The 15,247-nt window shown below is 37.3% G+C and overlaps 1 protein-coding gene across 4 annotated transcripts in view; it reads left to right on the forward strand.

Annotated features, from left to right (window-relative positions):
* Nucleotides 1–15,247, forward strand: part of DCAF1 (DDB1 and CUL4 associated factor 1) — a 73,705-nt gene that overhangs the window by 44,970 nt on the left and 13,488 nt on the right. For all 4 annotated transcript variants that reach the window (XM_046660580.1, XM_046660571.1, XM_046660559.1 and 1 more), the window contains 8 exons: nt 80–278; nt 1,280–1,362; nt 1,918–2,002; nt 4,525–4,758; nt 5,329–5,422; nt 5,961–6,065; nt 6,231–6,304; nt 6,842–6,943. In XM_046660580.1, the coding sequence (XP_046516536.1) occupies nt 80–278; nt 1,280–1,362; nt 1,918–2,002; nt 4,525–4,758; nt 5,329–5,422; nt 5,961–6,065; nt 6,231–6,304; nt 6,842–6,943 (976 nt within the window). The remainder of the gene's footprint in view (nt 1–79; nt 279–1,279; nt 1,363–1,917; nt 2,003–4,524; nt 4,759–5,328; nt 5,423–5,960; nt 6,066–6,230; nt 6,305–6,841; nt 6,944–15,247) is intronic.

Below are 15,247 nucleotides of genomic sequence, written 5' to 3' on the forward strand. Positions count from 1 at the left end.
TCACCCTTCTAGCAAAGTTTTCTTTTCTGATTCCCTGCATGTTCTTTGTCTCTGGTTCTCTTTTTTTATTTTTGCTTAGGTTTCGTCCTATTTCAGTGTTCCGGGAAGCCAATGAAGATGAGAGTGGCTTCACCTGCTGTGCATTTTCAGCACGGGAGCGATTCCTGATGCTTGGCACCTGCACTGGGCAGTTGAAGTTGTATAATGTGTTTAGTGGACAGGAGGAGGCTAGCTATAACTGTCACAACTCGGCTATCACACACCTTGAACCTTCCAGGGTAAGGGTCCCTTCCTAGGTTGTTCTCAATCATTCTTCTCAGATGGGTTGATGAAGTATAGGCCTGTGGGTGGGCTGGCTGGCTGGTTGCCTGTATTTGGACATAAAATTTTATTTGAACACAGCTGTTCTCGTACATTTATGTGTTGTCTGTGGTTGCTTCTGTGCTACAGCAGCAGAATTGAGTAGTTGTAACACAGACCATATGGCCCGCAAAGCCCAAAGTATTTACTCTTTGGCCCTTTATGTGAAAGTTTGCCATCTGCTGTTCTAAGACCTAGAGATATATATATATAGACACACATATATACATACACACACATATACATTTGCAATTTTTTAAAAATTTGCCTGAGTTGGAAACAGAGATTATCACTTATGACCACAAAAGTTTTCTTTCTATGTCAGAAAGAAATCTCAAAGTACTGTGAATTTTTAGGAAAACAAGCATTATGTGATTCCAGTGAGTCGTAGTTTATTAATACTGTTCTGTGGATGGAATTGACACCTTTGCTATTTCTAAAAGTCAGGACTATTAAGATGATGGATAATTTTCTTGATTTTAGAGTAAAGAAGGCTCACTCTTTATTGGGCTTTCTCTTTGAAAAACATTTAAGAGTTCTTAGCCAGAAAGTCTAACAAATGCTTTCAGTTTTCTGATATTTCCTATGAAGGAGACTGAGGAATATGGCCAAATATTAAGAAATGAGGAATCATCTTTGTCATCATCGTTCCAGGTTTTTTTTTCCCCTTACCCTTGGAACTATTGTATTTTATGTTCCTAGTTCAGGAGGATTAAATTTAGTTATTTTTCAGGACAGCACGGATGCACGTACTTAAATCCTAGCAGCCTCTGAGCATTTCTTGGTTCTTGGTAGTTTTCCTATTTTTCTTTATAATCCAACAGTATTTTTAAGCTTTATTTTAAAATGCCAATGGCAAATAGCAATATCTGCATTTATTTAAACATGTGGTTATCCATCTCGGGTCTCCTCCTTTTAGGATGGATCCTTGCTACTGACATCTGCTACTTGGAGCCAGCCTCTGTCTGCACTTTGGGGAATGAAATCAGTATTTGATATGAAGTATGTATCTACTTTTACAACCTACTCCCTCTGTTTTACAGTTTACCTGATTTACACTCCCCTTCATGTGATGCTTAGACTTGAAGACTTTTGGGAAAAGAAGAATGCTGTGAATTATTGTTAACTTATCTTTTCCTCACCTGTGGCTCATGTTTAGTAAGATTTTATCTTTCTTAATTCCTGGATATTCTTATCAGGTATATGTATTCTCATCACACAGCAGACTCTTCACTAATTCAAAATGGCACATCTGTATTTTCTCTTGTTCACATATGACAGCTGCACTCTTTGCAGGGCCATATTGCAAAGACACACGCACCCTGTTAGCTATTTCTTTAGCCAGGTAATTCCCATTAATTATTTTGGATCTGCTTGGATAAACTGTTGAGAGAATTTTCTTTTTAATCTTAAGTGTACAATGTTTTCCTCTTTGGGAGCTGAGAATCTTCAGGCGAGTGTCGTTGGGCAAGAGCCTGAGGATCACCTTTATCTTCAGTCACTTGAATGGGTATGTCCTGAAGGTCCATCATCAGTAGTTCTGTTGTTTGTCCATAGGCATTCCTTCACAGAAGATCACTATGTTGAGTTCAGTAAGCACTCTCAGGATCGAGTCATAGGCACAAAAGGAGACATTGCCCACGTAAGTACTTAATGGACTGCTTTGTGCTCATTTGTTTGTACTGAAATCTTCTGGACTGAATGTGAAGACTTAAGTCTTGTGGGCAACTAGAAATTACTCAGTGATATTCTTTACAGTTAGAATTTAGAAGTGTAATAAAGTAGTTCTAAGCTATATGGGAAAAATGTAAAAGGACTGAACATAAACTTAATCTGGCAATTTGAGAATGCTATCATTAGCGTAGTAGATATTTTCAAATACTAACTTTTAGATGAAATAAAATCCCTGCCTCTATGGAGCCTCCTTGGGGAGATAGTAAATAAAGAAGCAAATATATTAGTGCTGCCGAGGAAAAGAAAACAGTGTAAGAGGTAGGAAGTGCTTGGTGGTGGTATGGGATACTTCTGTTTTATTTAGGACAGTCACTGTCACTGATTGGGTAATGTTTCAGCAGCATCTTGAAGAAAGTGTGGCTGTAATGCAGAATGGCAAGGGGGTAAGCTCTTACTTGGGAGGTGGAAGGAGAGGAGAGGGTAAGAGCTGAGGTCAGTGTTGGGGACCATACCATGTAGCATCTTGCAGGCTATTGTTAGGACCTTTGGCTTTACATCTGAGTGAGATGAGGACACTGGAGGGTGAGCAGAAGACACATGACTGGATGTAAAGTTCCTGAAGTGTGAGTCTGGTTTCTGTGAGAGAAGCAAGAGCAAGCTTTCCAGTTAGGAGGGTGTTCTGCAAGCTCACATGTGAGAGCCGCAGTGGAGCTAGGCCCAGGTAGACATGGTGGAGGTGATGACAACTGATAGGGCTGGGCCCTGGGGTTTTGGAAACATGAAGTTTGTGGTTCTGTTAGACATTCAAATAGGGAATGGGCAATTGAGTATACAAATTGAGAGTTCAAATGAGAGATCTTGGATGGGAAACACAAATATAGGATTGTCTATATGTTGATAGTATTTAGAGTCATGAACCTGGATGAGATCATTAACGAGGCTAGAGAAGGGAAGAAGTGTGGGGACAGAGTCCTGGCATGTGCCAATATTTAGAAGTTGCCAAGTGAGGGGGAACTTGGGAAGGAGACCAAAGCGAGTAGCCAGTAAGGCAGCAGGAGACCCCAGGAAAAAGATGTGCTCTAGAAGGTAAGGAATGACTCTTTTGAGAAAGGATCAGTCACCTGGGTCAGAAAGTGCTGATGAGGTGCATAAGATGAGAATTGAGAGGTGATCTTTGATTTAACAGTGTGGGGGTCATTGTTCACCATGTCAGGAGCTAGTTCCATACACTTGGGTAAAAATTTAATTAGAGTGGGTTCATAAGAGAACAGAAGGAGAGAAGTGGAGAAACTGTGTATAGCTGTCTTCTGAAGTGTTTTGTTGAAAAACAAAGCAGAGAAGTGAGGTAGTAGGTTGAGGGGGTGGATATGGGGTAATGAAGGGAGGGTTTCTCCTGAACTTTTCATTTGAAATGTTAAAATATATAGAAGAGTTGAAAGAATAGTACATATACCTACCACCTAGATTCATCAATTTAATATTTTCCCATATTTTCTTTCTGTGTAAATGTGTATTTTTCTGAATCATTTGAAAGTAAGTTGCAAATGTCATAACATTTTGTCCCTAAGTCTTATAGCATGTATATCCTAGCCGTAAGGACTTTTTATCACATAATCACACTCTATTATCAAATTTGAGAAAACTTATAGTAATTCCCAAATATCATCTAATAACCATTCCATACTCACTTTTCCCAATTGTTCCTGATGTGTTTAGTTTCAAGTGTTTTTTTTTTTTGAACCAGGATCCAGGCAAGAGTCACATATTGCATTTGGTTATTAGGTCTCACTAATGTTTTAAAGCCAAGAATCATTTCTCCAGTTTTCATGACATTGACTTTTGAAGACACCAGGCTAGTTGTCTTGTCCCATTATCTGGATTTGTCTGATTGTTTCCTTGTGGTGTCTCCTTATTTGTTCCTATATTAGAGGAGGATTTTTTTAAAGACTGGAAATATTACAGCATGTCTGTAAGCTGATGGGAAAGATCTGGTCTCTGCGTGGGTTGGACATTGTAGACTTTGGAACTTTTTAGTATTGTAGGGCTAAAATATGTGTATTAGGAGATTTTAAGGAGAAAAGGGTATTTCATTGATGCCTGTCTCCAAAAATTAACCCTTAAGAGTATTCTGTGGGTAATTGTTGGTTCATCCACATGGAGAATTTCTCAGTTTCAATCTTGGAAACGTTTTCTGTTTCTTGAAAGGGGGAGAGGAAGAAGAGAGTTTTCTTATCCCTTTTGCAGTCTCACTTCTCATTTTCTTACTTGTGGGAAAGAGACTTTTCAAACTTTGAATGGGAACTAAAACACTTCAGCTTTGGTTGGATGGGTGTGGTATTCCTACTTTCCGGTTATTTTATAATATGAGAGCTTTTGTAATTTTGGTGGGATTTGGAAAGCACGGGACAGATATTTTACAAAACATCTCTTTGAATTTGTCAATGGATGGATTGGTCTGATTTTTCTCTTCCCACCCCTTCTTCTCTAAAGATTTATGATATTCAGACTGGCAACAAGCTGTTGACTCTGTTTAACCCAGATCTTGCCAACAACTACAAGAGGAACTCTGCCACCTTTAATCCTACAGATGATCTTGTGTTAAACGATGGCGTCCTCTGGGATGTCCGCTCTGCACAGGCCATCCACAAGTTTGACAAGTTCAACATGAACATCAGTGGCGTTTTCCATCCGAATGGGCTGGAGGTCATCATTAATACTGAGATTGTATTCTTTACACCCGTCTCTTACTTTCCATTTGTTATCTAGTTTGTCATGCAGAAATAATTGATCTTTCTATTAATACCTGGCTAAAGGTTAAAGTATCCACTCAGATAATAATCTGGTGTCTCCTTTGATTTGAAGTGTTAGTGAACTCTGGATGATGTTGGTAATTACTGATGACTTTCACTAGCACTTTTCTTTGTACTGGAAAGAGTGACCAGATTCCTCCCTCTCACTTCCGTGAATAGTGAATTGACTTTTATCTTTCTTCAGAAGGATTTTACTTTTGCTCTATAAAAATCAATTGCTAGACATAACAGTAAAATAAAGTGCTACTGTTGAGAGGAAGGGAGCTCATGTAGCTTTCATGTGTATGAGGATAGCATAGAAGATTTTCAGAAACATTATTTAATAATATATATTCTATGCGTTTTTGTTTTACCTTGATCTCATTCACTTTTAAAGCATTAATATCTAGCAGAAGGGAAAAAAAGTGTTATTTCAGAATTTCCCCCATGATGTTAGATAAGAAGTTTTCTGTAAAATAGTTTTCCTTGACCACTCCTCTCCTAGTGGGACCTTCGCACTTTCCATCTTTTACACACAGTTCCTGCTCTGGATCAGTGTCGTGTGGTGTTCAACCACACAGGGACAGTGATGTATGGAGGTAATAAACTTTTTATTTTTCTTCATCATTCTCTTTCTCCCTTTTCTCCCTCCTCAATTTGATACTTCCTTTTTGGACATATCTCTCAAATGTGAATTGAAAAGTTGTAATGTAAAAGATAAAATGATAGTACAAATGGTGACAAAAGAAAAGATGAAAATAATGTTAAGGGTAAAAGGCCACTGGCTTTGAAGATAACAAGTAAATCTTGTATAGAAAGAAAGTTCATGCAGTAATTTCCCAAGTGTATCATTTTGAACTTAAAAACCTTTGCATTGTTGTCTTGCAGTGTTGTCAGCCTTCAGCTGTAATACTTGTTGGGAGCTAGATGAGAGGTTGAGGACATTGTCTATCACAATCATTGGCATATGCAAGGAACTAACTAGAGACAGAGTGAATTTAGTACGGGGGTGGGGGCCGGGGAAGTGGGGATAGACTCACTGAAGTCTTGATTGCCCATTAACATTTTCTGCACTTGTGAATAGGGGATGTTTGTGATTCCAGTAGTATTTCACTTCCCCCCTTCCTTCCCAACCAGCTATGTTGCAGCCAGACGATGAAGATGAGTTAATAGAAGAGAGGATGAAAAGCCCTTTTGGATCATCTTTCCGAACATTTAATGCAACTGACTACAAACCTATAGGTAAGCATGAAGGGGCAGACCTTATTTAAGGTAATTTTTTATTGAAAAGCAGAGGAGTTACGGAAATATTTGTAAACAGTCACTTTGAATTCCTTTAGAGGAAAAGTTGGTTGTAAGGTCACAGCCATAGTCCAATCCCGAGTCTTGTCATATTCTGTTTTCCAGCAACCATTGATGTGAAACGGAACATCTTTGACTTGTGTACAGACACCAAAGACTGCTATCTTGCTGTCATTGAGGTAAAGGGAGCTAGCAGAAACCCTGTTGTTTTGTTCTGATGTTTAGGATCATTTTCAAGTTATACTACAGACATCTTGTCTGATGTAAGATGGGTTCTAAAATTGATGCATTTCTGATGGTAGATTATTGATAACCTACTCATTTGATGGGATTTGAGAGATATACAGTAGAAGAGAAATAATAAGAAAATCCCAATATAAAACAGCATGGAGAGCCCTGTCTCCTATTATTCTGGACTCACACTATCATCCCTTTCTTAGAAGAGTCTGGATCTCTCACCAGAGCAAGACAGGTTTGTTCCAAGGATGGTGGTCTCTCTTGTGCTGATATCCCTCGTTGCCCAAGACTTCTCATCCTGTTTTTCTTTTCCTCTCTGTGTCCTAGGTGTAACATTTTCAGAGTCAGTTCAAGAATTTTGGGTATTGAAGCTTTGATAGTTACAGGGTCAAGGTACATGGGTGCCAGTCAGAGCTGAGGTGTGGATGTGGGCCTTCTGAAAACTAACTGTTACTTATGGACTGGATGTTCTGTTTCAGAACCAAGGCAGCATGGATGCTCTGAACATGGATACAGTGTGCAGGCTATATGAAGTGGGCAGGCAGCGTCTGGCAGAGGATGAGGATGAAGAGGAGGACCAGGTCAGTGGTCTTTGAGATTTCTTTCTGCTGAACAATGCTTTATGGAGGTTATGCTCTTCTGCTTTTTGCTAAAGGGTGTTTTTAAGATCAGCCTTTGCTACCTAGTGACATATTGTGAAGGCCTGTCATGTGCCCTTGATCACTGATACTCAGAAGAAAGCAGATTTTTGTTGTTAGTAAACTTTAACCAGTACCTGATGGTCCTGTGAGTTCCATTTGTAGATTAATTTGCAGTTTAGCAATCTCTGATTATTTTTTAGATATTTCCTTGAGCTCACCCTCAGCACCAGTGCCCTGTCTGGCTTTCAGCCTAAGCAGCTGCCATACTCCCAATGTCAATACAAAATGGAAGTCACTCTGCTTAGATAGATCATAGAAATGGCTTAACCTTTATAAAGTCCTGGTTTCCATTTTCTCAGCTTTATGGCATAGTCTATTTTCAGAGTAATAGAGTGGAACTTATAGGTAAAGAGAATATTTTGATGTTTTTGAGAGAGTAAACATTTGTAAAATGTGGAGAGATAGTATCCTGTCTCTTAAAGTCTTAGCTCTTCCTTTTTCATAGGGGGTTTTAATTTATGGTCATGTTATGCCAGGTGCTTGCCTGTGTGGTGTGTCAGTATTAGTTCTGAAGAGTTTCAGTAGATCTTTCCTGTTTACTGGGCTCATATCACGTTCTTTTTCCAAGCACACACTCTCCAGGCCAGATTCTTTTGTCTAATCTGAGAAATATTTATTGCTGGATGAGTAACATAAGGTTGAAAATGAATGACCAGCATTTTACTTTCTTGTTGCAGATATTAGAGCAGATGAAATGTCTTTTCCACATCTTGGGTTCATTTCTATTTTTTCTTCGTCTTGGTGCTTTGTCTCCTCCTTAAGGGCACAGAGATAACTCTGGGTGATGGGCGGGGCCACCATAGGACAAGAGGAAGCACACCTTCCTCTGTTTGCTCTGCCATCGCTCCCACCCTCATTCCTCCCCTGCTTTTTGGTAAGTCATGCTCAGTGGTTAGGGCTAATGGAATAGCTTTCTGTTAGCATTCTTCCCAAACAGCTTGTACTTAAGATTTAAAAGAGTTTTTTAAAAGCAAAAAATTTTGAAAATGGTAATTTTAAAAGTATTTTTTTGGATGCAAGTCTAATACTATGGTTGAATGAATCATGTTTTTCTCTGACAAGACTTAGTACTGACAAAGCAAGGGTCTTTTGTTCTGCCAGTTTGAGATTTAGATGTGTGTTCCACTGTTGGACTTTACAGGTTATGAACCTGCAGTTGTTCTCTAAATGGAATCCTTGAATACTCTGTCACCTGGGGTCAAAAAACAAAAACAGAGACTCACCTAACAGTCCCCTGTGTTTGCTCTCTTGATCTCCACTGTCTCTGGTGGAATGTTCTGACTACCTAAGCATGCATTTTATTAAAGCTTAGAGATGATTCACAATCCCCAGAAATGGGTTTCTGAGCAGAGCGAGGAAAGGAGATTCTTGTATGTATTTGGGGTTAGTAGTCACTGTGGGAGCAGCGCAGTGCCTTCTTCAGGGCTGGCTTCTTCACACAGAGGCACCATGCTTTCGGTGCTTCCTTCTTTGGGAGGGGCAGTTTCCCAACTCTGTTTTCTCTCTCCCCTCACACACATGACACGAATATAGTCATGATCCTTGTTGGATACCATAATAATATTATTTTATAAAGCACTTTACTGAAAATGACATCCTCAGGACAATAGTTTTTGTTTTTTCTTGAATAGGCTATTTTTTAGAGCAGTTTTAGGTTCACAGCAAGATTGAGCAGAAGGTACAGAGATTTCCCATATATTCCCTATCCCCACATGCATAGCCTCCCCTGTTGTCAACATCCCACATCAGAGTGGTACATTTGTTAGAATTGATGAACCTACATTGACACATCATCATCCAGAGTCCATAGTTTCATTAGGGTTCACTCTTGGTGTTGTACATTCTGTGGGTTTGGACAAATGTATAATGACATGTATCCAGCATTATAGTATCATACAGAATAGTTTCACTGCCCTAAAAAGCCTCTGTGCTCTGCATATTCATCCCTCTCTTCCTTCACCTCCTGAAAACCACTGATCTTTTTACTGTTTCCATAGTTTTGCCTTTTCCAGAGTGTCATGTAATTGGAATCATACAGTATGTAGCCATTTCAGATTGGCTTGTTTCATTTAGTACTATGCATTTAAGTTTGTCCCATGTCTTTTCATGATTTGATAGCTCATTTCATTTTAGTGCTGAATAATATTCCATTGTCTGGATACACTACAGTTTATTTGTCCCTTCAGCTACTGATTGACATCTTAGTTGTGATTTTGAATAGTTTTCGGCAGTTATGTTTTGGCATAATTTTGAATAAAATTTTGGCAATTATGAATAAAGCTCCTATAAACATCCATGTGCAGGTTTTTGTGTGGACATAAGTTTTTAATTCCTTTGGGCAAATACCAAGGATCACTATTGCTGGATCGTATGGTAAGAGTATGTTTAGTTTTGTAAGAGACTGCTATAAGAGTGGCTCTACCATTTTGCATTCCATCATCAGTGAGTGAGAATTCCTGTTGCTCCACATCCTCACCAGCATTTGGTGTTGTCAGCATTTTGGATTTTGGCCATTTTAATAGGTGTATAGTGGTATTCTATTATTAATTAAAAAATTAATAGACATTTATTTCTTTAGTTGAACAACATCTACACACAATCAAAATGTATAGTTTAAGATTTTTTTAGTAGAAAGGAGTTTAGGTCTTGAAGTTTTATTAGCCTACTACAAATGTTTTTTTGAAAAATCATTTAACTGAGCCTTTTTGAGACCCCTCTTGATGGCTGCTGAAGACCAAAAAGAAGGATACTTTGTCCTACAATCCCTTTTGGGCTTCTCCTCCTCTTCAGGGAGTTTTTTTTCTAATAGAAGTCTCTCTCACTGTTTCAATTTGCATTTCCCTGATGACATATGATGTGGAGCATCTTTTCATCTGCCTATTTGCCCTCTGTATATCTTTGGTGAGGTGTCTGTTGAAAGTCTTTGGCCCATTTTTAAATTGGGTTGCTTGTGTTTTTATTGAGTTTTCAGAGTTCTTTGACTATTTTGGCTAACAGTCCTTTATCTGATATGTCATTTGCAAATATTTTCTCCTAGTCTGTAGCTTGTTCTTCTCATTCTCTTGACACTGTCTTCTGCAGAGAAGTTTTTATTTTAATGAAGACCAGCTTATCAATTATTTCTTTTATGGATTATGCCTTTGGGGTTGCGTCTAAAAAGTTATTGCCAACCTCAAGGTCATCTAGATTTTCTTATTTTATCTCTAGGAGTTTTATAGTTTTGCATTTTACATTTAGGTCTATGATCCATTTTGAGTAATTTTTGTGAAGGATATGAAGTCTGTGTCTAGATTCATTTTTTTGCATGTAGATATCCAGTTGTTCAAACATGATTTATTGATAAAACTTTTTTCCCTTGTTTTGCCTGTGCTCCTTCGTTGAGGATCATTTGACTATATTTATGTGAGTCTATTTCTGGGCTTTATCTTCTGTTCCACTAACTTATTTGTCTATTTTTTCTCAATACCCCATTGTCTCGATTACTGTCGCTTTATAGTAAATTTTGAAGTTGGATAGTTTTGGTCCTCCAACTTTGTTCTTCTCTTTCAGTATTGTCTTGGCTGTTCTATGTCATTTGCCTCTCCCTGTAAACTTTTGAATCAGTTTGTTGATATCCGCAAAATAACTTTCTGTGATTTTGAATGGGATTGCATTGAATCTGTATATCAAGTGAGGAATATCTGACATCTTGACAAAATTGAGTTTTCCTGTCCACAAACATGGAATATCTCTCCATTTATTTAGTTCTTTGATTTCTTTCATCAGAATTTTATACTTTTCCTCATGTAGATCTTGTACATATTTTGTTAGGTTTATACCTAAGTGCTTCATTTTTTGGGATGCTAATGTAAATGACACTATAATTTAAATTTCAGCATGTTCATTGCTCGTATATAGGAAAGCAGCTATACAGGTGTACCTCTTTTTATTGTACTTCGCTATACTGCCTTTTGCAGATACTCTTTTTCTTTCTTTTTTTTTTTTTAAACAAGACCCTCCACCAGCAAAAAGATTATGACTCTCTGAAGGCTTAGATGATGGTTAGCATTTTTTAGCAGTAAAGTATTTTTAAATTAAGGTATGTGCATTGTTTTTTAGAAATAACGCTATTGCACACTTAATAGACTACGGTATAGTGTAAACATAAGTTTTACATGCACTGGGAAACCAAAAAATTTGTGTGACTTGTTTTATTGTGGAGTTTTTTGCACCATTAAGTATGATGTTTGCTGTGGTTTTTTGTAGATGTTCTTGTCTAGTTGAAGTAGTTCCCCTTCATTGCTATTTTGCTGAGAGTTTTTAATCATGGGTGTTGAGTTTTGTTAAAGTCTTTTTCCACATCTATTGATATGATCCTGTGATTTTTCTTCTTTAGCCTGTTGAAATAACGAATTACATTAATTGATTTTTAAAATGTGAACCAGCCTTGCACAGCTGGAATACATCCTGCTTGGTTGTGGTGTATAGTTCTTTTTGAACATTATGGGATTTGTTTTGCTAATATTTTGTTGAAGATTTTTACATCTATGTTCATGAGAAATGTTGGTCTTTAGTTTTCATTTCTTGTAATGAGTTTGTCTGGCTTTGGTATTAGGGTAATGCTGGCCTCTTAAAATGAATTAGGAAGTATTCTGTCTGCTTCTGTCTTCTAGAAGAGATTTTAGAGAATAGATATAATTTTTTTTTTAAATGCTTGGTAGAATTCAGCAGTGAACCCATCTGAGCCTGGTGTTTTCTGTTTTGGAAAGTTAATATTGATTCAATTTCTTTAATAGATATAGGCCTATTCAGATTGTCTGTTTTTCTTGTGTGCATTTTGGCAAAATGTGTCTTTTAAGGAATTGATCCATTTCATCTAGGTTATCAAATTTGTGGGCATAGAGTTGTTTATAGTATTCCTTTATTATCTTTTTAGTGTCCATGAACTCTGTAAGTGATGTTCCCTCTTTCATTTCTGATATTACTAATTTGTGTCCTCTCTCTTTTTTTCAGTAAGCCTGGCTAGAGGCTTTATTGATTTTTATTGATCTTTTCAAAGAACTAGCTTTTGACTTCATTATTTTTTTCTCTATTAATTTCCTGTTTTCAATTTCATTGATTTCTGCTCTGATTTCTGTTACTTCTTTTCCTCTGCTTTAGATTTAATTTGCTCCTTTTCTAGTTTCCTAAGATGGAAACTTAGGTGATTGATTTTAGATCTATCTTCTTTTCTATGTGCATTCAGTGCTATACATTTTCCTCTATGTGCTGCTTTTGCTGCATCCCACGCATTTTTATGTTGTGTTTTTATTTTCATTTGGTTCAAAGTATTTTTTAATTTGAGATTTCTTTTTTGACCTATGTTTTTTTGAGAAGTGTGTTGTTTAACCTCCAAGTATGTTGAGATTTTCTAGCTATCCTTCTGTTAGTGATTTCTAGTTTAATTCCATTGTGGTCTGAGAGCAGACATTATGATTCTATTCTTTGAAATTTGTTAAGGTGTGTTTTATGGCCCAGAATGTGGTCTGCCTTGGTGAAATGTTTCATGTGAGCTTGAGAAGAATGTGTGTTCCGTTGTTGTTAATCACATAGTCTATAGATGTCCATTGTATCCACCTGGTTGATGATGTTGGTGAGTTAGCTATGTCCTTAATGATTTTCCGCCTGCTGTATCTATTTCTGCTAGAGGGGTGTTGAAGTCCCCAGTTAGGATAGTGGGTTCATTTATTTCTCCTTGCAGTTCTGTCAGTTTTTGCCTCTCATATTTTGAGGCTCTCTTGTTAGGTGCATACATGTTAAGGATTGTTATGTCTTCTTGGAGAACTGACTCCTTTATCCTTATATAATGCCCTTCTTTATCCTTGATAACTTTCCTTCGTCTGAAGTGTGCTTTGTCTTGAAATTAATCTACCTGTCCCAGCTTTCTTTTGATTTATGTTAGCCTGGTATATATGTCTTCATTCATTTTTCTATGTGTGTCTTTATATTTAAAGTAGATTTCTTATAGACAACATGTAGTTGGATCTTGTTTCTTGGTCTACTCTGATACATGTCTCTTTTAATTGATGCATTTGGGACATTGATATTCAAAGTAGTTACTGATATAGTTGGATTAATATCTGTCATATTTGTTACTGTTTTCTATTTGTTGCCCTTGTTCTTTGTTCCTGTTTTTGTCTTCCACTCTTTTTCTGCTTTCTGTGGATTTAGTTGAGCATTATAGGATTCTGCTCTCTCCTTCATTAGCTTATTAGTTATACTTCTTTTTTTAACTTTTTTTAGTGGTTGCTCTAGAGGTTTCAATATATATTTACACCTAATCCAAGTCCACTTTAAAATAACAATCTGCCTCTTCATAGGTAGTTCAGGTACTTTCTGATATGAAAATAATCCTAATTTCTTCCTTCTTGTCCCTTGTTTCATTGCTTTCATTAATTTCACTTATAGGCATACATAAGCATGTGTGTATACACACACACATACATACACACATCCCACACTTATACATAATTGAATATAGTTGTTGCTGTTATTATTTTGAACAAATAATAACTATTAGATCAGTTAAGAATAAGAAAAATAAAATTTTTATTCTACCTTCACTTATTCCTTCTTTAATGCCCTTTATATAGATCACTTTCTGACCTTGATCATTTTCCTTCTCTCTGAAGAATTTCTTTTAGTGTTTCTTGTACGGTAAATCTACTGACAACAAATTCCCTGAATTTTTGTTTGTCTGAAAAAGTTTATTTCTCCTTCACTTTTGAAGGATAATTTCACAGGGTACAGAATTCTAGGTTGGTAGTTTTTGTCTCTCAGTTTTTTAAATATTTCACTCTGCTCTCTTCTTGCTTGCATGGTTTCTGAGAAGTGGGATATAATTCTTTTCTTTGTTTCTCTATAGGTAAGGTGGTTTTTTTCCCCCTATGGTTTCTTTCAGGATTTTTTTCTTTGTCTTTGATTTTCTGTAGTTTGAAAATGATATGCCTAGGTGTGGTGTTCTTTTTGGCATTTATCCTGCTCAGTGTTCTTAGAGCTTCTTGAATCTGTAGTTTGGTGTCTGACATGAATTCGGGGGGAAATTTTCAGTCATTATTGTTTCAAATATTTCTTCTGTTCCTTTTTCCCTTCTCTTCCTAAAATTCCCATTACGTGTATGTTATGGTTTTTGTAGTTATCCCACAGTTTTTGGATATTCTATTCTGTGTTTTTCAGTTTTTGTTCTGTGCTTTCAGTTTTGGTGGTCTGTTGAGATATCTTCAAGCTCAGAGATTGTTTCCTTAACTGTGTCCAGTCTACTAATAAAGCCTATCAAAGTCATTCTTTATTTCTGTCACAGTGGTTTTGATCACTAGCATTTCTTTTTGGTTCTTAGAATTTCCATCTCTCTGCTTTCATTGCCCTTCTGTTCTTGCATGCTGTCTACTTTATCCATTAAGAGCCCTTAGCATCTTAATCATAATTGTTTTAAATTCCTCGTCTGATAATCCCTGCCATGTCTGAGTCTGGTTCTGATGCTTGCTCTGTCTCTTTAAACTGTGCTTTTTTCCCTTTTAGTATGTCTTGTAATTTTTCTTGATAGCTGGACATGATGTGCTGGGTAGGCGGAACTGCTGTAAATAGGTCTTTAGTATTGTGGTGGTGAGGTGGGGGGGAAGGGGAAGTGCTTAATAGTTATATGAATAGGTCTCAGTCTTTTAATGAGTCTATACCTCTGTACTGTGAACTTCACATCTGCTTCTCAGTTTTTTCCATCCTCTTTTGGTGGGACAGGATGGCTAGAGTGGGCTGGAGTTGGGTATTTCCCTTCCCCCATGTCAGTTAGGCTCTGGTTAAATAGTTTCTCCTCTGGGCAGGCCTTATTAAGAAGAACAGAATGCTCTGGATGTGTTTCAAAATGGTCCCTTTTCCCTTCCCCCTGCCAGAAGCACAAGGGGATTTTTCTCTGATATTCAACATAAGAACTTGGTCAAGCTTCTGGAGGTAAAACTCAAAAAAGCTTGGAAGTCCTGGTGACTGTTTATCCCTGGAGTTTTTCTGTCTCAGACATTCCTCAGAATTGTCTCCAGCAATTTATCAGTTATAGTTTGGGTTTCCGTACCTTAGCACTGGTTCCCATGGAGGTTTGTGTTCCTGGGGTTCTGCTCTGGCAAGTTACAGTTGTCTGTATTTGCCTGTTCTTCTCTCCAATTTTGGGAGCGGTGC

The sequence above is a fragment of the Equus quagga genome, chromosome 1, assembly GCF_021613505.1.
Source record: "Equus quagga isolate Etosha38 chromosome 1, UCLA_HA_Equagga_1.0, whole genome shotgun sequence".
NCBI lineage: Eukaryota > Metazoa > Chordata > Mammalia > Perissodactyla > Equidae > Equus > Equus quagga.